The sequence below is a fragment of the Manis pentadactyla genome, chromosome 8 (assembly GCF_030020395.1).
Source record: "Manis pentadactyla isolate mManPen7 chromosome 8, mManPen7.hap1, whole genome shotgun sequence".
NCBI classification, from domain to species: Eukaryota; Metazoa; Chordata; class Mammalia; order Pholidota; family Manidae; genus Manis; species Manis pentadactyla.
This window is the reverse complement of record NC_080026.1, coordinates 13,240,288-13,261,195: the sequence shown is the minus strand read 5'-3', so window position 1 is coordinate 13,261,195 and position 20,908 is coordinate 13,240,288. Positions and strand designations below refer to the sequence as shown.

Genomic DNA, 20,908 nt, shown 5'->3' with positions numbered 1-20,908 from the left:
TGTGTCTACTTAGTTTCATGTGAATGTTCAAGTCTAGAGGTAAACGCAGAAAGAATTAATTGTGCTTATCATTTAAAAACGTGTGTCAAAAGACTATGAAGAGTGTGAAAAGACAACTTAGAGAATGGGGAAAGTATTAGTATATCATATACCAGCTAACGGACTATATCCAGGTTATGAAAAGGATGTCTTAACAATTCCTTTACATCCTAACAGTAAAAAGACAGCCCACTTTAAAATAGGCAAGGTACCTGAGTAGACATTTGTCCAAAGATACACAAGTGGCCAATACATTTAAAGGTGCTCAACACCATCAGCTAATAGGGAAATGCAGATGTACACTACAGTAAGGTATCACTTCATACCCGCTAGAGTGGCTGAAAAATAAGAGTTGGCCAGATTGTGAAGAAATTGGAACCCTTAGACATTGCTCATGGGAGTGTAAACTGGTACAGCCACTTTGGAAAACAGTTCAGCAATTCTTCCAAAAGTTAAAATTCAGATTACTCTATGACCTGTCAGTTAAACCCAAGACAGTTAGAAATGCAGTTGTCTGCACAAAACTTGAACATTATAGCATCATTCATAGCAGCCAAAAAGTGGAAACAACCCCAAAACTACTATGTTTTAGGTATCCATTATCTTCAAGGCAGTATACTTTGGAGGCAGACTAATTCCCTGATTTCATTTGGTGGCCAGTAGTTCTAAATAGCATAAGAGAGAAAGTCTGTGGTTAAATGAATCCCATCCTTCATTAGAAGAATTCAGAGGAGGAGAAAACTAATTGCGTCAGACTGAGAATATTTGAACAGTGGACATAATTGATAGGAATCAAAAAAAAATTTAATTTGGAATGTAGGTCAGCAGAAAAACTGGTCAGAACTTTTATTTAACTTTTACCTCTCCATATATTGGTATTAACAAGCCTTTGTCTCTGGGATCACATTTTGGCTGTATAGATTACTTTAGATTTCTGAGTCATAAATTGTTTACTGAACAGTAAATGTATCTTTTTCTCATCAGTAGCCAATGTTAGAAAACTGGACTGATTTTAGTCTTGTTTTTTCTCATTGTCTCCAAAATTTGATAAATTTTTATCTTTTATAATTACTCTGTGTTTCCATTTTTCTTCCTATTTCAACCTTTTCATTTTCCCCCGTGTTCTAAGGATCTAAGAAGTAGTTGATCTGTGCTATTTCCTTCTTCAGCAGTTCCCAAAGTCATATTTGCAGAAGTGCTGTTCAGTAAAAGTTTGTCCATGTTATGTAAAATGAGAAAAAAATAAGGACAGGTTGCAGATTTTGTACAAATAAAGTTTACTGCTTAAGTCTGTTAACAATCATGTTTTGGGAGCATGTGAAATGCCCTTTTTTTAAAAATTGGGGACAGGATTAAATGGTATTTGCTGTTTTAGTTTCCTTGTCAAAAGTAGCAATTCTTCCAAAATTTTAAATGAAAACAATGTTTTTGTTTTCTGAAATCTAGAGAATTGCTAGCCTGCCAGGGATAAGGTCCATAGTACCTTTATAATGCCACATAAAATGGACCAAATTTTGAACTAAGGAATTTTGTCTTTTGTCCTACTCCAGCTTATTAATTGGGACTCTGTGGAGTATTTAGTGTAAAAGAATTGTTAGACCAAGTTTATACTAAGCTGAAAAATGCCACATTCAGTTAGCAAAATAGTCTCTGGGCAAGGGATGGATGAAATCCTGATGTAGGTCTACCTTTTCAGCTTTGCATCTTCTGCTGTTCCATATGTGTAAAGTTTATTCTGTAGAGTTAACCATGAACTTTTATACAGTTCTCTGAATGCATGTAGTGTGCTTCTCCTATTTGAAGAATAATTGAAGATCAAATAAGTAGTAATGCCTTACAAAGATTCCCATGGGAAAGTGGTTTATACGTATTTTTTGTGTTGTCTTATCTGTAATTTCCTCATTTGCCTGCCCACAGAACCCCTAAATGTCACATTCTATGAATCCTCCTCTGCTTTCTTCAGATATAGACTCCTTTCTGTAAAACTTTCAACAGAACTCCTATTACAGTACTTATTATATTATAATTATTTGTTTATTATCTGTGCTCTAGAAATCTGATAGAGCACTGTTTTGGCTCTGTGTTTTTCATATGAATACAAATTAATGTAGACTGTATTTATGGCCTATGATAATTCTATTTTTTGTCAAGAAATACAACTCTTTTAAAAGAACTTCATTTCATTTTAATATTCTGTAGTAAAATTAATTTTTTTACCATATACATGTCAAAATGATTTTGAAGTTTTTCCCTTTGTTCCCTAGAAATTACTTTTATTTTAGCCTTAAGTGTCTCCAAGCAATTTAGAGATTTTATGGCAAACATGTCTGTGTGTGTTTGCATGCGTGCATGCACGCGTCCATCTGTCTTCAGGGAAGAACTTTGCAATGAAATAAGGGAACAGTTTCAACAATTGTGGTTGAAATACTATATTCTTTTTATTTAAACCTATATTTGTAAGGAGATAAACTAATCCTTTTGCACCTTATATTGAGTAAACTGCCTAATGAATTAAAGAATTAGGGAGAAGTAAAATAATTTGTATATTGTGAGTGAGTTTTGTGTCATGGCTTGTTTTATTTTATGTCCATATATTATATTTTAAGAGAAAATGTTGACCTAAGAGCTTTAATATGTACTTAATTTTAGCTGTTCCTTGCTTCATTGATGGAGAAATTGCAAATACTAGGGTTTTTTTTTTTAACATGCCATTTATAGTGACATATGACTTCATGAAGAATGAGCATTAGATCCAGGAAAATTTTTTTATTACTTTAAAAATCTCATTTTTAGAGAACATTCACAGTCAGTTTATTAGTTTCCTGGTGCTTCTGTCTACCTCTAACAACAAGAAACAGGCTCTTCAGAAGGATGTAGTATTAAACCAGGAAAACAAAATGATTATAAAGGTTTGGTTCTTCAGTGTTTCCTAACCAAATGTTTGTTTACAGTTACATAGAAGAGTTAATCCTAATCAGATTGATAGCCCAACAGAGTATAATTATAATATGAAGTAAAGGGACAAGTGGGTAAAGGGAACAAAGACTGTGAATAAAACTGCATTATAGACAAATTTGTACTTGTGAGGAATGAATGGTCCTTGAGAATTTACTAAGAGTATTGCAGATTACGTGTAATGCTGAATGTGTTTTTTTGTTCCTTTAAAAAATTTTTTTTTAACTTAACAGTCTATGTCAGCGTCAGCATCTGCATCACCATTTCAGTCTCCATGGTATAGTGAATCAGAGATAACTCAGGGAGCACGCTCAAGATCACAAAACCAGCAACGGGATCATGATTCAAAGAGACCTAAACTTTCCTGTACTAACTGTACATCTACCTCAGCTGGGAGAAATGTTGGACATGGCTTAAATGCAGTGTCAGGTAAGAACTAAATTTGTGTTAAGAGACACAATATATGTATTTTGTACTAAAGCCCTTTTCCCAAGACATAATATATTTAAGCAAATGGAGTGCACATAAGAATGGGTCAGAAATGAGGGGAGTTTCTGAAGTCTTAGAGTGGTAGAACTGAAACTGACTCTTCATTTTGGATAGTTGTTCTAAATTTGGTACGGATATCCAAATAGTAGCAGATTTTAGTTAGAATAGCAGGGATACATATGTTGATCAGAATGGTTAAGTGACATATATTTTGCTTGTTATTATAGGAGGTAAGTTTTTTAATTGTACAACTAGCAAATTCTAATTTACTGAAATGTTAGTATTTCCTAAGCATATTTTTTATAAATGATTAATGTTGTATATATTTTCAGAAAATGTAGAAATTCTTTAGTTAAACAAAACATAGGTCGTGGTATTGTTTTAGGAGCTCTATATAAGGAATTAGAAAGCCATGATTCTAGCCCCTGAACTAATTGTGTGGCATTGGACAAGTCACTTAACCATTCTGGGATTTAGATGGCTTGTCCATAAATCTCCACTGTGAGTAATAAGTACTGTTTATTACTCAGATACAAATTTGTTGCAAAAATTAAAAAGATCTTTTTTGGTTAAGAGGATATGTGTTCCCTCAAGTTAACAGTCCTCTTCAGATGAAACACTAGCTAATACCTGAAATAGTTTTAAGGTGAGACAGAACTTGTGATAACACAATTGAAGGTAAAATTCTTGAAATGCATGTGTATTACCAATTGAATTCATATAAGCAATAACTTTCTATTTTGATAGGCAGGACTGCCATGGGAAAGGCACTGCCCATCTGAAGGATATTAAGAGTAGTGTGATGGGTAAGAACAGACTGATCTTATCTTTATAGACAGATACTACCGTACAGAGATATTTTTGTTGTTCTCTGCTCTGAAAGGCATAGCATTTATTTAAATATCCTGGGCCATTTTCCTTAATGAAGAGCAATTGCTAAGACTGTTATGACTAGGAAAGGTAGAACAAAAATTTCAAGGTAAATAGGGGAGGAAGTTTGAGTCTTAATTTTTAATTTATTTTTAGATGAAATCATATCTAACAAAATTTAAATTACAATTGCAACAATACATTAATTCTTAGAATGAACCAAGTGTGTTGGCAATAATAATACTTGTGATAAAAATAGTATTAAAACCTGCATTGCATCTTCCATTTCAAGATGGCTTTGATGATTATTTTGGCTGTTCTCCAACATCACTTGCACTGACTTTTCAGGAAATTCTGCATCTTTAGCAATCTTTGCATGTTTGTTCTATGATCATGTTATATCATGTTTATAGTGTATGTTCGGATATTCTAGAGAGCAACTGAAACATTGGCATCATGGATGGGGGTAGATTTTAGTGTTAGAAAAGAATGTGTTTGGGTAGGAAGTGAATTCATTAGTAATTTTCTGTTTTGCTGAATTACAAAGTTGCATCGTATTACAACTATGAAACTGGAGATTCCTAGAATAAATCACAATAACCTCCCTGTATAATGCTGAACATTTGTTGTCATCAGAAACTTTGAAAGCTTTTTCTTTATTAAAACTTCTTCAATTATTTTAAGATTCTTCTTGGAGGCATAGTCCAGTTCACAGATCTTCATCAGTGGTACTTGGATCATTTGGAACTGACTTAATGAGAGAGAGGAGAGATTTAGAGAGGAGAGCAGATTCTTCCATTAGTAATCTTATGGATTGTAGTCACAGAAGTGGTGATTTCACAGCTTCATCATGTATGTATAAACTATACTGTAAAGTATAACTTAGCTAATAATGTTCTATTTTCATCCTTATGTATATCATTAAAATAACACTATGAAGGAATAAGTGAAGTGAATCTTATGAAAATTTCAAAATAGTTCAATATATGTTCTAGTACCTTATTGTTTTGCTTAAAAAGTAAACAATTTAAAATAGATGTACATGAGTTTCCAAATTCTGTCTGCCTGTATTCTTTTTTTACTTTTATTTTTCCTTCTAAGAGTGTATGTGTCAAAATGTACTAAATAATTCTTGTATTTACTCCAGTACAATTTGCCTTAAGTTTAAGAGAGAGATTGCTACTATGCTAATACATGGAGCCTCATGAAAGAATAGACATGGGCTAAATCTATTCTATCCTGTACTTCTGTACCCCCAGACATAGAAGCTGCTGATACCGTGTATTAAAGCTCCAGAATTAAATTCTGAACTAACTAAAGCTTGAAATCGCCATTTTTAAAGCATAATTTAAAGTTACTTTGATTTTACATGAATGTCCCTTTATTTTCATTCAATTTAAATAAAGACCCACACCATTTCTTTCAGTATACATAAACTTAAGTTTTTCAAAAATAAATACCATAAAACAGTAATACTGAGTAACTAAAGACAAAAAGTGCTAATTGAAGTTGACAAGTATAGCTGAGAAAAGTGGAGTTTGAATTACATACAAGAATATACATTTATTTTTAAATGTTTGGATTATTTTAAATGATCTTACTGGCAAGCCTTTGCTTTATTTAGGACAAATGAAAACATCTTTTTCTTTGCTTGACTTTGGATAGAGGAGCTTTAGCTCCTAGGTTTAGGAGTATGAAAGTAAAGGATAGAGTAGATTTACTCCCTAACAGTTTATTCTTTCATAAGGCTACATGTGTTACCATAGTAGTAATCTAGCTCTTAAACTTGATGTGTGGATGAATATTCTTTATTAAAGAATGCTATAGTATTCCTGTTTTATCCCAGTTGGAGATCAGAACCACAAGTGTGTGATGTACTTTTTAAGTTATAGATTCCAAGACACTGTTCTGACCCCTAGTCTCAGCCAGTATTAAATGAAACAAAGATGTATCTCATGAGTAACTAGAGATAACAACCCCTGCTGTTAACTTGAAAGAAAATGATTCAAGAACTTTTTAGCTTGTAGCAAGGTTTGCAATAAAATCACAAGGTTGATAATACCTACATGAACTCACTTTTTTTATGCTTATTTATTTTTTATTAAGGTATTACTGATACACAATTTTGAGCAACATTGTAGTTACAACATTCACTCATATTATCAAGCTCCCCCCCATGCCCCAGTGCAGTCACTGTCGATCAGCATAGTAAGATGCTATAGAGTCACTATTTTTCTTCTCTGTGCTATACTGCCTTCCTGTGACACCCACCTATACTTACATGAACTCACTTTAATACTTACTGCATAGTAAGATAATTCAAAACACTGTCCTCCTTGGATTATTTTGCTTATATTTGTTTTAAGAGTCATTTACATTGAATTATTTGGCCCATGAAAAATTTCAGTCCATTTTAGATATTAGATCTTCTACCATATCAATTTCTGATTAACAGTTTTGTGTTACTTTCATCAAGTTGATAGATTTAGATGTTTGCCTCTTAGAAGCTATGGTACATTTCTTTCTTTTGAATGTGTCATGTTGACTTTATACAGCAGTACTGGATTTTATCAAAGGTATAGAAAGAAATACATTTATGTTTTTTCTGTAAAGTTTAAGTTTCTGTATAGTTAATCTGTGTAGTTTACAACAGTGAAGAATTCAGTTTGAATCCAGTGTTTCATTTTGACAGTAATTAGTAGTTCATAAATGTAAATTTAATAATGCTCAAATTATTTCATATAGTTTGTTTTCTTTTTTTCATAAATAGATGTTCAAGACAGAGCTCCTTCTTCATATTCACAGGGAGCAAGACCAAAAGAGAACTCAGTGAGCTCTTTACAATTGAATACATCATCCACAAATCACCAAATGCCTTCTGAACATCAGACCATACCATGTTCTAGAGACTCTAGTAGAAATTCTTTAAGATCAAATTTTTCTTCAAGAGAATTGGAATCTCCCCCAAATAGTACACAGCCTGGATTTTCTTATATTTCAAATAGAGATGGAACCTCAGCCATAAGCAGTTCAGGTAGGGTTGGTTCATCTCAAAGATCATTTCAAGAATCTTCTGACAATGAAGGTAGATGTACAACCAGGAGATTGCTGTCACGTATAGCTTCTAGTATGTCATCTACTTTTTTTTCACGAAGATCAAGTCAGGATTCCTTGAATACAAGATCATTGAGTTCTGAAAATTCTTACATTTCTCCAAGAATCTTGACAGCTTCACAGTCTCGTAGTAATGCAGCATCAACTTCTGATGTTCCTGATAATAGGGCATCTGAAGCTTCTCAGGGATTTCGATTTCTTAGGCGAAGATGGGGTTTGTCATCTCTTAACCAAAATCATAGCTCTGAGCCAGATTCAGAAAATTTTAACCAGGAATCTGAAGGTAGACATTCAGGACCGTGGTTATCTTCCTCACTTAGAAATAGGTGCACACCTTTGTTCTCTAGGAGGAGGCGAGAGGGACGAGATGAATCTTCAAGAACACCTACCTCTGATATACCATCTAGATCTCATCATACTTTTAGAAGAGAATCAAATGAAGTGGTTCACCTTGAAGCAGAGAGCGATCCCCTTGGGGCTGCTGCTAACAGACCACAGGCATCTGCAGCATCAAGCAGTGCTGCTGCAGGCGGCTCCACCCCAGGGTCGGCTCATGGTGGAAGAAACACAGGAAGAGCAGGGATCCTTCCGGGTTCTTTATTCCGATTCGCAGTCCCCCCAGCACTTGGAAATAATTTGACTGACAATGTCATGATCACTGTAGATATTATTCCTTCAGGTTGGAATTCATCTGATGGAAAAAGTGATAAAACTAAAAGTGCATCTTCAAGAGACCCAGAAAGACTGCAGAAAATAAAAGAGAGGTAAACTTCAGTACCTGTCCTAAGTCCATAAAGCAAGAGCAGATTAGAGAAAGAACTCTTTATTTCTAAAATAGATTCTAACACTGATTCCTGCCATTTCTTCCCTTAAAATTTACATCTGATAAGATGTTAGCATCTCACTCAGAAGGTAAAAATGGACAAGAATTAATTATGTAGGTAGGCACTAGAGGGTGTAGATTGCATTTAAAAATACATTATTTTTAACCAGCTTTGGTATAGGTACACAAAAAGACAAAAATCTTAATCTCTTACGCTATTTGATAGACTAGTCTAAATGGGATTGATAATGGGGCATTGGTTATGGATTATTAAGACAGTTTGTCTTAGCTTTTACTAAGGTGATTTATTTACCATTAATGTGTATTTTGCACCTCAAATCTGTTTTGAAGTGAAGTAAAATCTGCACAAATTTTTTTGTTTTTGAAGTCCCAAGAATTTACTGAATATTCTTTATATATTGTAACTATTTGACAGAAATACCAGTTTACATTTACGATTTAGAATCTCTATATAAATAAAATCTTTATATAGAGTTGAAGATTGCTTAAAAATCTCTGATAAGAGTGAAAAGATGAAAAATCAGATTTCATTGCCAACTTGATTATTAATTTTGTCATATTAATGCAGTTACTTAATTTTTTCATATATTAAGGTAATTTTTATGGTAAAATGGGATAAGGTATACATTTAAAATGTAGGAAGAAAAAACAATGTAAAGCTAAGGTTGTAGGGTGGCTTTTTGTTTTTCTTTTCTTATTCATAAAGGCCTAATGGAATTGTTGGGAAGCATAGTTGTTACTCTCATTTATAGATTTATTTGTACTTTAAGGAAGAAATACATTCAAATCTAACTCTGGGAATAAAGGGCGCTTCACATGCATTTTGAGTTGTTGAGCATGGACTACTATATTCCCATTATTCCTTATGTAGGACAGGTTATACTTTGTGACTGTCTTCTTCCTGCTTTTAAAATTTTCTATTTTTCTTTCTGGAGAAAAATTACTCTGCCCTGGTAGTGTCAACATTAATGTTATTATAGTAACTCTCTCTGATTGCAAGTTGTCTGCTGAGGAGTACTGTGCTCAAAGTTAGTGTAATTTAAGTACAGTAGTGTAAGCATAGGGCAAAGCATTAGTTTAATGATTTCTAGAGAGAAATAAGCCAGCACCACATTGTCTAGTTTGGTAGTTTAAAAAGTAGCTGCTGGTTATTTTGCTCTAGAGTTTATACATGTGTATATATTCCTTTGTTAGGTCTTTTCTGCATACATGAGGATATTAAGACAATAAGAGTGTAAAAGAAATTGAATCTCCCAAGTTAAAAAAAAATACTGAAACTATGAACTGAAGAAAGTTAAATTTAATGCAGTAAAACATAAGTGGGATTGAGTTACTTTCTCTGGTTAAGCCAAGGCATGAAGGTCACCTAACAGTATCTATTCCTCTTTCCGCTTACCTTGCTAAATTCATTAGGAACTCATATAATCCAGGTTATATTTCAGTAACAGTTTAACATTAAATATATCAGTTTACTGAGTACTTCTTTGCATGCCAGCAGTGGACTAAGGCAACAGGGTTTTTAACAGAAAACTACTTTGCTTATTATACAGCTATCATTCAGCAATTTAAGTTAAGCAGTACATGTTGACCTATTAGAGGACATAGGTTAATGGAAACTGGAAACTGCTTTACACTTTAGAAACCTAACCGTTAAAGAAATCAGGATGATTTAAGACCTTCATGGAGGAGGTGGAAATAGAGAATTTAAAAATCTTTTTTTCACTGTGATTTAATATAAAAAGCAACAGTTTAAGCATATATTTCCAATAACATATAAATGAAAAATTAAAAATCAGTATTTACTTCATTGAAGTTATCTTAAGATTTTTGGGAGGTGGGGGACAAAAGTGATGACTGTATAAATACATTCTATGGTTCGGATTGAAATAGTCTATAATACTGTGGAAATTAGTAACTCCTAGGAATACTTATGTGAAAACTATGGAATTTAAACTGTGATAACCAAAGACAAATCATCTGAAGATAATAGGATAGCCTATTTGGTTTACCCTTAAAATATTTATTATTTTCACTTTCCTTGATATGTTTTCTCACTGTTGATATTTATTGTTGTGTGCTGTGCTTTTTTCCTACCTAGAGACAGAGTGAGTAGAAATAAGGAAAAAAAAAAATTTGAGATTATTTGACCAACCAGGATGAGGTAATGATAATTCTGTTTAGGAAATGTGCCTTCTTTTTTCTAGCCTCCTTTTAGAGGACTCTGAAGAAGAAGAAGGTGACCTGTGTAGAATTTGTCAGATGGCAGCTGCATCATCATCTAACTTGCTGATAGAGCCATGCAAATGCACAGGAAGTTTGCAGTATGTCCACCAAGAATGTATGAAAAAGTGGTTACAGGCCAAAATTAACTCTGGTAAGGTTTACCCTTTAACCTATTTAGTTTTCTCAATTTTCTCACGAGATTCACGTATGTATGCATTTTAGTTAACAAATCTTATTATACTTTATTATCAATTTTGTATTCTTGTCAAAAGTGCCTTAGTCATTTTTTGAAGCAGAAGCATTAAAGAGTATTCATTAGTCTTGCTTCATAAATTTAATTTATCGTAGTTTCTTATATTTTATTTACCCAAGTTTGCTTCTTCATACATACATAATAATTTGTTATCGTTGGTAACCCTTATATCACATAAAAAAACTTTTGAATCAAAGACATACACTATTTACCAGCTATATATCCTTGAGAAAAATTTATTGTCTCCATTGCTGGAACCTTTGCCAGGCAATTATGATGCCTTTATTGAGTGCCTGGCATGGAGCCAGGCATGGTTGTGATTGTGCGTGTAGAGTGCTAAACAAAACAGACAAAGCACTTGTTCTTTTGGTGGTACTATTGGATGTTAAAGGAATGCCTCGTTGAGGTAAGAACATTTAAACTGAATAAAGAGGAGCTGGCTGATCCAGAATGAGGTGAAACTATACCAACAGAGGGAAAAATGAGTGTAAAGATTTTAAGGTGAGAATGACTTAGGTATGTTTGAGGAACTAAATGAAGCCCAGTGTGGAGTGTAATTAATGGGCAGAGGAGAGGGATGATACAGTTGTGATAGGAGAGATTATCAGAGGCTAACTCTTTAAACGCATAAAGCTAATGTCTGAAGCTTAGGTTTTTATCTTAAGTGCAGTGAGCCACTGAAGGGCAAGGTATCTTTGTATTTTGGCTGCTCTATGGAGAATGGGTTTTAGAGATGGAGCAGAGATAAGAATGAAAAAAATGGCATTTGGATTTGGTATCATGGATGTCCTTAGTGGTTTCAGTCTCTGAAGTGGTAGGGTCTTAAGCATGATTAGACTAGACTGAAAATGAGGTAAGATTGGAAACAGCCACATAGACCTCTCTCTGCCAGTAAGCTTGCAGAGAGATTGCAGAAACGGGGTAGGTGTTCAGCATGGTTCAAGGCACTTACTTAGTAAGGGCCCAGAAATGTTAACTATTACCAAAATGAAAAGGAGAGTTATATGGGGTCATGGGATATAGTTTTGTTTTATTTCAAGATAGGAGATTTTAGGGCATGTTTTTATTTTTAACAGCTGCAATGGAGAGGAAAAAAATTACGAAAAGGAAAAATGGGATCCAGAGTGCAAGTCGAGTAGTTTGCCTTTAATAGGAAAAATCGTACTTCATCTCTATAAAGATGATGTTTGTGAGAAAGTACTTTAATTCCTCTATAATTGTTTCAGTTTTCTTAGTAAAGGGAGGTAAAATCTTTAGCTGGTTAGGGACTAAGGGATTTTAATGTGGGAGGGAAGTAATTCTAAGATGTTTTCAGGATTTTCAGGAAGTATGCTAATACTAAATATTGGTGGCTGTGAGTAAGATTTAAGGGAGATACATACATATTTTTTAGAAGCAGGTTTTAGATGCTTGGATACACACATGGATATATGAATTCACTGGGGTTGGAACCTTTGCTCAGCAGGTATGATAGTGTTAAGATTATATATGTAAGGAAAAATTGTCATGGAAATTAAAATCAGGCAGTATAGAGATAATGAGAGTGATTAAGATCTATGTGTCACTCACATCAAAGATAATTGGCAAAATGAGATAGAATGATGAAAAATTGTAGGTACACAGGAGGGGAGGATACTTAAAGTGCAGATCTAGGGTAGTACAGTAAACTGATGACAAGTCGAGGGTCTGACCGTAGAGTGGGTAGCTGAGGTGGGGAAGGGTAATACGGGAAGTGTAATGTTGAGGAAGTGAGTCAAAAGTAAAATGGTCTGTGTGGAGGAACTTGGGATTTCAAAGTATGGTAAGTCGGAAGGGCCCTCTATCCCCACTCTTGGTCCAGAGGTACAAGAGTTGTGGGAAAAAATAACTGCAGAAGAGTATGTATCAGTTTCGGGGAGCATTGTAATTCAGGCATGAAGTTGAAGTGATTTAAGAAAGATGAGTTAAGAGAACAATTTATTTGTGTTAGACCATGAGTACCAGAGGACACAGTGAAGTGACTATTAGGGTGAGAAAGGTGGAAAATTAGATCAGATTTACTTTGAAGGTGTGATAATGATAGCTTAGTGACATAGGCAAACAGGATGTAAGGAATGATGCCATTAATTTTAATTCTAAAAATTTGTTGGAGAAATTGGTTTACCTGTTCAAGGTGGATATTATGAGGCTACTGGGAAACTTTTTGCTGCAGCTGGGTTACAAAGGCCTCTTTAGAGTGGAGGTGGGTATCTTTTCTTTTACTCTAGCCTGATCCCAACACTGTAGGTAGGGCCATCTTACCTGTAGCAGCCTCTTCTGGGCTACATGTTATGTGTGGTGTTAGGACAGACTCATAGGCTTTGTCAGTCACTGCCCTGGGGTGTTAGGATTAAAGGAGTGCTCAGCATAGTTCTTGACACTTAGCTTAGTAAGGGCCCAGAAATGGTAGCTATTACCAAGGTAAAAAACAACTTGACTCAGCCTTCTGATATATTTGCAATTGGAATGTTAGTGTTGTATAGGAAGGAAAACAGGTAAAACAGTATATTGCTTAAGACATTGGCTTTTTGGAGTTAGATAACCAAGATTGGAATAAAGGCTCCAACACTTACCTAACTAAAGGATCTTGAGTAAGTTTCTCATCATTGATTCTCAACCTTGGCTGCTGATCAGAATCCTTTGGAATTGCATCAGATCATTCCTGAGCATTCTTAAGTAGGTCTGAGATTGGGCCTCAGTTCCATTTTGAGTTAAACTGAGTTATACTTACGTCGTAGGGTTTCTATGAAGGTCACATGAAATGTTTATAAATAGTTTCTCATAGTATTGGGTACATGGTAAGTACTCAGTTAAATGGGTTTTGTAAAGTTTATAATAAGTACTTTTTAAGATACGGACAAACTTGAAAACTGATAAATTTTCACAGGTTTTTTTCATACTTACATAAAGACCCCATCTGGTAGAAGATTCATTCTGCTAGAGATTGACTTAACATTATTAAGCAACTCCTGTATATGGATTGCTAAGCTCCATAGGATGTTCAAAGATGAATAAAAAAAAGTCTAGAACGAGTTTAGGCAGATGCAGCCAGGGGCTACTGAATGAAGCGGGATGTAATGGAAGAGTCCTGGGTCAAACCATGTAGGGATAAATAGGTTCCTCCCAGCTGTGTGTGGCCTTTTTTGAACAATCTCTGTGAGTCACTCCATAGAAAAGAAAAATGAAGCCCCGAGATGTAAAAGAATGTGTACTAAATGATCTCCAAGGTCCATTTTGTAATCATCAAACTTCTGCTGCTTCTGAATCAGAATAGTTAAGAAATGCCTGATTGGAAAAAGCCTTCCAAACTTAGTTTTTCACATTCTTTATACTATCAGGTCAGCAAAATGGACTTGCCCTGAATTTAATTCAGTGGCACAATATTAATTTTTATAAATTAAGAAAATATTCCAGATGCATTTAAATTTCACATCTTAGTATAAGCTAGACTCCTAAAAAAAAACCAGCAACGTAATTTTATTCATGTATCTGAAATATACTGAATATCTTGCTTAATTTGATTACAGCTCATTTTGAGCCAGCATAGATAACCTACTACCTCAGAATAGCACCCACTTCAGCTAGTTTGTAGAAAATGCATATAAATTACTACTGCTGTCTTGGACTTAATGCCAGATTTTACTATTTAAAGATTTGTTGTTTTTTAAACAACACTCACTAATCCTAAGAGTTTTATGAACTCCTTAAAGACGAGGGGTTATTGCTTTGCTTTCTGAATTTCCAGAACCTCAAATACCGCTTGGCATATAACAAGCACTCAACAGATGTTAATTAAATTGAATCTAAACCTCTGTCCTGTTACTTGTATTACTTGAACTTTTAGGACTTTTTTTCCATTTAAATCCCTATTGAAAATAAACACAGGGAAATAATCACTATATGTGTACTTAGATAAGACTACCACTTACTTAATTGGAGTCAGAACTTAGGAGTAACCAAATGTAGAATGCATAGAGGACAGAAGGAGCTTTTTTTTTCCCCTTTTCATTTTAATTGTGGCAAAAAATATATGTAATGTAAAGTTTGCCCATTTGATCATTTTTAAGTGTACAATTCACTGGCATTAAGTATATTTAGAACAGTGTGTGACCGTCACCACTGTGTATTTCCAAGTTTTCAGTCACTCTATACAGAAACAGTCTATGACCATTAAGCAGTGACTCTTTCCCTCCTTTCCATCCCCCCAAATCCATGGTAACTTCTGATTTATTTCTCTCTGAATTGGCCTATTCTACCTTTTAATATAAATGGAATCATGCAATATTTATTATTTTAGTATCTGCCTTATGCTTAAATGTTTTCAGAGTCCATCCAAGTTATAGCAGCTCTTTCATGGCTTAAAAGAACTGTTTTGAACTGCACAAAGGTGGATCTCTTTTTTCCCTTCCTGGCCTGTAGAGAAGGCACATTGATTCTTTAGACCCCAGAAAGTCTTAGGTATATGTTGTCATATCAAAGGTACTGGCCTAGGTATATGTAACTAGTTGTTTGACAATATTATTACACACTGGTTTTTTTTTGGTTTTTTTTGTAGATAATTATTTTTATTGAAGGGTAGTTGACACACAGTATTACATTACATTAGTTTCAGGTGTACAAAACAGTGATTCAACATTTATATACATGATAATTCTAGGTACCAGCTATCACCATACCAAGTTGTTACAATATTTTGACTATATTCCTTATGCTATACATTACATCCCGGTTACTTATTTATTTTACAATTGGAAGTGTATACTTTTTTTTTTTTTTTTTTTTGTGAGGGCATCTCTCATATTTATTGATCAAATGGTTGTTAACAACAATAAAATTCTGTATAGGGGAGTCAATGCTCAATGCACAATCATTAATCCACCCCAAGCCTAATTTTCGTCAGTCTCCAGTCTTCTGAAGCATAATAAACAAGTTCTTACATGGAGAACAAATTCTTACATAGTGAATAAGTTACATGGTGAACAGTACAAGGGCAGTCATCACAGAAACTTTTGGTTTTGCTCATGCATTATGAACTATAAACAGTCAGTTCAAATATGAATACTCATTTGATTTTTATACTTGATTTATATGTGGATACCACATTTCTCTCTTTATTATTATTATTTTTAATAAAATGCTGAAGTCGTAGGTAGATACAAGATGAAGGTAGAAAACATAGTTTAGTGTTGTAAGAGAGCAAATGTAGATGATAGGTGTGTGCCTGTAGACTATGTGTTAATCCAAGCTAGACAAGGGCAATAAAACATCCACGTATTACACACTGTTTTCATGACATCTTGCCAAGGTACTTGAGGAGGAAGTAGGAAGTACAGATGACATTCTATTGTCAGCTTCCCAGGATTATGGGTGTGTGAGTATCTGGGAGAAAAAAAAAAACCCAGATGCCTGAACAGTGGGTGGAGGCTTAAATACCTGACATGCACATTAGGTGTTAGAACCATGATTTTAGGAGAGACTACTGGTTTTTAGCAGTAATGCAGTTTTCCTCCCTTTCAGTTTTCTATATTACAACCTTAAAACTACAGGAAAAAATGTTTTGCTGGAAACAAGCAAAAGTAAGCTTTACTTGTAATTTAATTTTTACCAGGTTCTTCGTTAGAGGCTGTAACCACCTGTGAACTCTGTAAAGAGAAATTGCAGCTTAACCTGGAGGATTTTGATATTCATGAACTACATAGAGCTCATGCAAATGAACAAGTTAGTATATTTTGCCTAATTTGGTAAGTGTCTATTCTATGCTTAAAGGACAACTCTTGAAGAAAAGATTAAATCATGGTCAGAAAACCTGCATTAAAATAATAGAAATAATGTTCCTAACATAGTTCTGTTCTACATTAGATATTGTAATTTTATAATTTTTATTCCCTTAACTTTTTATAAGTGAAAGACAACCAACCAAGTCATAGGTTTTAAGTTTATTAAGATAAAATTCATCATATACTTCCTTGAGTAAACTTGAAAATAATAAAAGGTAGGAACATATTCCCAAAGTAGGTATGCCAACCCTGTCTCCCCAGAGCTGTCTCAGTTGTGAATTTCTCTGAGTACTGGAACATGATTGAAACACCAAGCCCGAGATCTATATGTTATCTTTTTGTATTTTTTATGTTAGGAATAATTTTTTTACATTTTCGACTCTGACTCCATGCTTTTACTCCTAGTTCCCTTCACCTTCCCCATTCCTGTCTTCTTGTTGAACAAGTTATCTTATAAAATGGTCTATTCCCAGTTCACATTATTTTTCTTTCTTTAGTATTTGTATCATTACACTCTAGCTGTTATTTTTATAATAAGTAATATCAAGTTTTCTTTAATCATATTGATTTTTTTCAAATATTTCCCTCTAATATCTCAGATTTTTTAGTATGTATTGGTAACTCCTTCCCCCTCAATATTTTTCCCTTTTTAAAGGAAAATTCTGGATAGAGAAAGATGTTAAAAGAGATTACAAAAATGACTATAGAACCATATTGTCCAGGTGTGGTTAGCATATTTTTATAAAAAGAAATAGTATGAGAGAGATGTATGAATTCTTAAAAACCACTTTTTAAATGAAGGAGTAATGAACACCTCCCCCTTTTTAAAATTGAGATAAAGTTCACATAACAAAGTCATTTTCAAGTGAACATTTCAGTGATGCTCATGTTAGGCAGAAAGACAGATACAATCAGGTTGGAAAGAGGGTGGGGTTCACCAAGAACTCAGAGAGTTAATCAGATATAGCCAGAGAGCCAGAAAGGACTCTCTCAAGAGTTGAGGCCCTTTGCAATGCAAGCTCATTCCATATGCTGGTCTGGGCTGACCTTGGGACTTGCTATATATAGCTGATGCAGGGCAGAGACGTGGGACAAGCATCATGATTAACTCTTCCTGCCTATGATGAAAATGCCAAGATATAAATAGCATAGTAAGAACAGGAGGGATTCCATCTTGAGGCTGAGATTCTATTTTAAAAACCATGGAGTTAGGAGGTCAGATTCCTGACATATTCTTTGTATTCAGACAATAACCCACCCTATCTTAAGGCAGGGCAAGCAGTCTTAACTGATATGTTCCCAGTGCTTAAGGGAAACCACTACCTTGGAGACAAACAGGAAGTTTATTCTATAGAATTATCTAGAGGCCTGACTGGGTGGTGACATAATGTGTCTCAGAGGAGAGAGACATCATGAGACCACAGGTCAAGCCTATGCCCAACAGCCCCCGCCCCCATCCTGTGCCCCATTCTTGAAAGCCTTAAAAGACAGAATCCTAAGCCTTTAAGTGTGCCTCCTCTCTGTGGTTGCCCGCACTCCCCTTTCTTGGACTGTGTATTTTTAAGAGTTTTTACTGCTCATCTTACACGTTTTGTCTTTGCTCTTCCAGTGGTGTCTTTGTTATTTTGCTACTTTATTCTGTTTTCCAGACTTTAAGCACAAGCCTTCACACTCTGTCCTACGTCAGATAAGTAGGCAGGGGCTACTGAGAGCTCTGATTTGAGCTTGCAAGTTCCCATCAGTGAGGTTCCCCTTCCTCTCTGCTTTATTCAAGGAAACCTGCCTTTGTCTACCTTGACTCTGGCCTGTTCCTCACTTAGAGGGTATTCAAATAAAACTATCTTTCTGCTTCACTACTGTGTCTCTGCCCTTCAATTCTTTGTTGTGGCGAGGACAAGAACCGAGGAGAACAAACAGCCCCCTCCCTACACTACTACATTGGTGTGTTGTGCAACCACCACCTGTGTCTGGTTCCAAGACACTTTCATCTCTCCAGAAGGAAGTCCTATACCTGTAATCTCCCCATCCTCACTTCCCTCATCCCTGTCAACTGCCTGTCTGTGTTGTTTCTGTATATTTAATCTGTTCTGGATATATCATATGAATGGAATCATACAATATATGATCTTTTATGTATGCCCTTTACTTTTTAAATATGGTAATAATGGAAATCCTGTGAAAATCTGATTAAAACCATGGGCATTCTTGCAAATATGCATAAACACAAGACGTGTATGTAATATAAGGGATTCTTAAATCCCTTGAAGCTAATTGCTTAGCTCCAGATTAAGAATCACAGAAGTAGTGAATGAAACATTAGGTAGTTGATGTACCACAGATACTACTAAAATGCTACGTGTTCTTTTATTCTCTAATGCTCTAGTTGTCCAAAAAGAATACCACTTTCAGCAAGGAATTGTCTTAAATTCCCACGGAGTCTATCTAGACAGCCAGGCATCAGTATTTTAATGGAGAAAGATTAAGGGAAGGTGGAAATGGAAAGTTTCTCTTTTTTTTTTTTTTTAATGAAAGTAGGTTTCAAAGGATGGTTTTCTGCTGCTCCATCTTGTCTCTTAAAAAGATAGCTTTTCAATTCCACCAGGAATGTTTCTGTTGTTTTCCAGGGATTTTAATGACCCACATCTTATGTAATTTGGAAGTGTTAGGAAATATTAGGTGGAATCGTGAAAATAATGACAGTCTTGATAAAGCTCCTGGCTTTAACTTCTGTATTTGTGAGTCAGGGATTCCAGTGACCTGACAAGTACCCTCATTTTAAATTATTAATTTAAAACATTTTATTTCCTCATCTTTTTTCAAGGAGATAGCCACTAAAAATTTTTTTGTTCTTAAGATATGATTTCCCTTTAAGATAAAAATAAAGTAGTTAAGTGAAACATTTAAAGAAACTTCTATGAATTTAGAATTTCTTGAATACTCTGGAATCTGAACCTGTTTACTTGCTGAAGTTAATACTAAGATCATAAAATTCTTAACTTCAGATGAGTTAATTACCAAAGAAATGGTACAGTTTATAGATGGTTTGCTGTATAAAAATTACAGAATAAGTTGGATTTCTCAAACATTATATTCAGGATTTGTGTTCCAGCTTCAAAACAACAGAAATTTTGAACCAAAGAACTGTTTTTACCCAATATAAATTTTTGTGTGAATGATACAGGGAATACTTTTATTACCTTTTTGAGTTCACTTTTGTTTTTACTATTGCCTTAATTGTATTACATGAGAAACACTTGACCTGTTAGAATAGGTTTCAGTTAATAGTGGTTTAGCTGTAGATTAAGTGGTAATTTTTAAGTAAACGTTGTAGCCATTTATGTTATGAAATCTGTTAATGAGCTTTATAGAGAACCAAGTCATTCATTCTACCATCAGTGACATAAAAGTCCTACCTTTATATAAGTCATTACATAAAGGAAGACATGAATTAAGAGGGTATTCACATAACTTTTTGGACTCATTATGTGGCATTAGAAAAATTTCATGAAATTATGAAGGGCACCCTATTTCTTGTTTTAATAGATAGCACCATATCTCTTAGTAGGACCTGGATATGAGTACATTCCCTCTAGTTTATCAGTATACTATGAATATCAGTCTCAAGTCTACTAATTTTTCATTTTCCATTTTCTTTTTCCTCTTTTGCTTCCCTGTTGAAGGCTGAGTATGAGTTTATCAGCTCTGGTCTCTACCTAGTTGTGTTACTGCACTTGTGTGAGCAAAGCTTTTCTGATATGATGGGAAATACAAATGAACCCAGCACACGTGTCCGAGTAAGTAATAGTGGAGTGGGGAAGAAGGGAGGGTATGATGCAGCAAATGTTTGCTTTGGAAAGCATATTGTTTTATACGTTCATGTTCTGTTTCCTTGGGGAGCTCTTATATTAAAAATGTGTCTTAAAAATAAAATATATTGTAGATTTAATACAAATTGCTGTCTTCCTTCTATATCAAGCAGCCTAATTTTCTCATAAAGCTATTTTAGAGAAAAGTAATTTTCTAACTCTTGAAGGTAATTGGAATATTGAAAAACAGGAATAAAATTGGAAATACCAAGGGAAAATGTTCTTTTTAATGGGGGAGAAAAAGCAAACTCAGTATTATAACTTAGAAACCTGAACTTGAACTCCAACAAAAACTGAAAAAAATGTAGGAAATTAATTTTATTTGTTGTCCTGCAAAAGATTACTAGTGTACTAGTTTTTTAAGCATCATATTACAGACTAGTTAATATGGATAGTAATTGGCATTTACTCTGTATACTATTACCTTAACGCCTAGGCTGTTTGTTAGATACTCCTAAGT

At 34.4% G+C, this 20,908-nt stretch overlaps 1 protein-coding gene across 4 annotated transcripts in view; it reads left to right on the top strand.

The window, feature by feature from the left end:
• MARCHF7 (membrane associated ring-CH-type finger 7) overlaps window positions 1-20,908 on the top strand; it is a 50,793-nt gene that overhangs the window by 24,923 nt on the left and 4,962 nt on the right. For 2 of the 4 annotated variants that reach the window (XM_057505542.1, XM_036884041.2), the window contains exons 3-8: window positions 3,228-3,423; window positions 5,038-5,205; window positions 7,124-8,231; window positions 10,516-10,685; window positions 16,414-16,523; window positions 20,263-20,376. In XM_057505542.1, coding sequence (XP_057361525.1) covers window positions 3,228-3,423; window positions 5,038-5,205; window positions 7,124-8,231; window positions 10,516-10,685; window positions 16,414-16,523; window positions 20,263-20,376 — 1,866 coding nt within the window. The remainder of the gene's footprint in view (window positions 1-3,227; window positions 3,424-5,037; window positions 5,206-7,123; window positions 8,232-10,515; window positions 10,686-16,413; window positions 16,524-20,262; window positions 20,377-20,908) is intronic. The other 2 variants (XM_057505544.1, XM_057505543.1) reach the window with 1 other exon arrangement.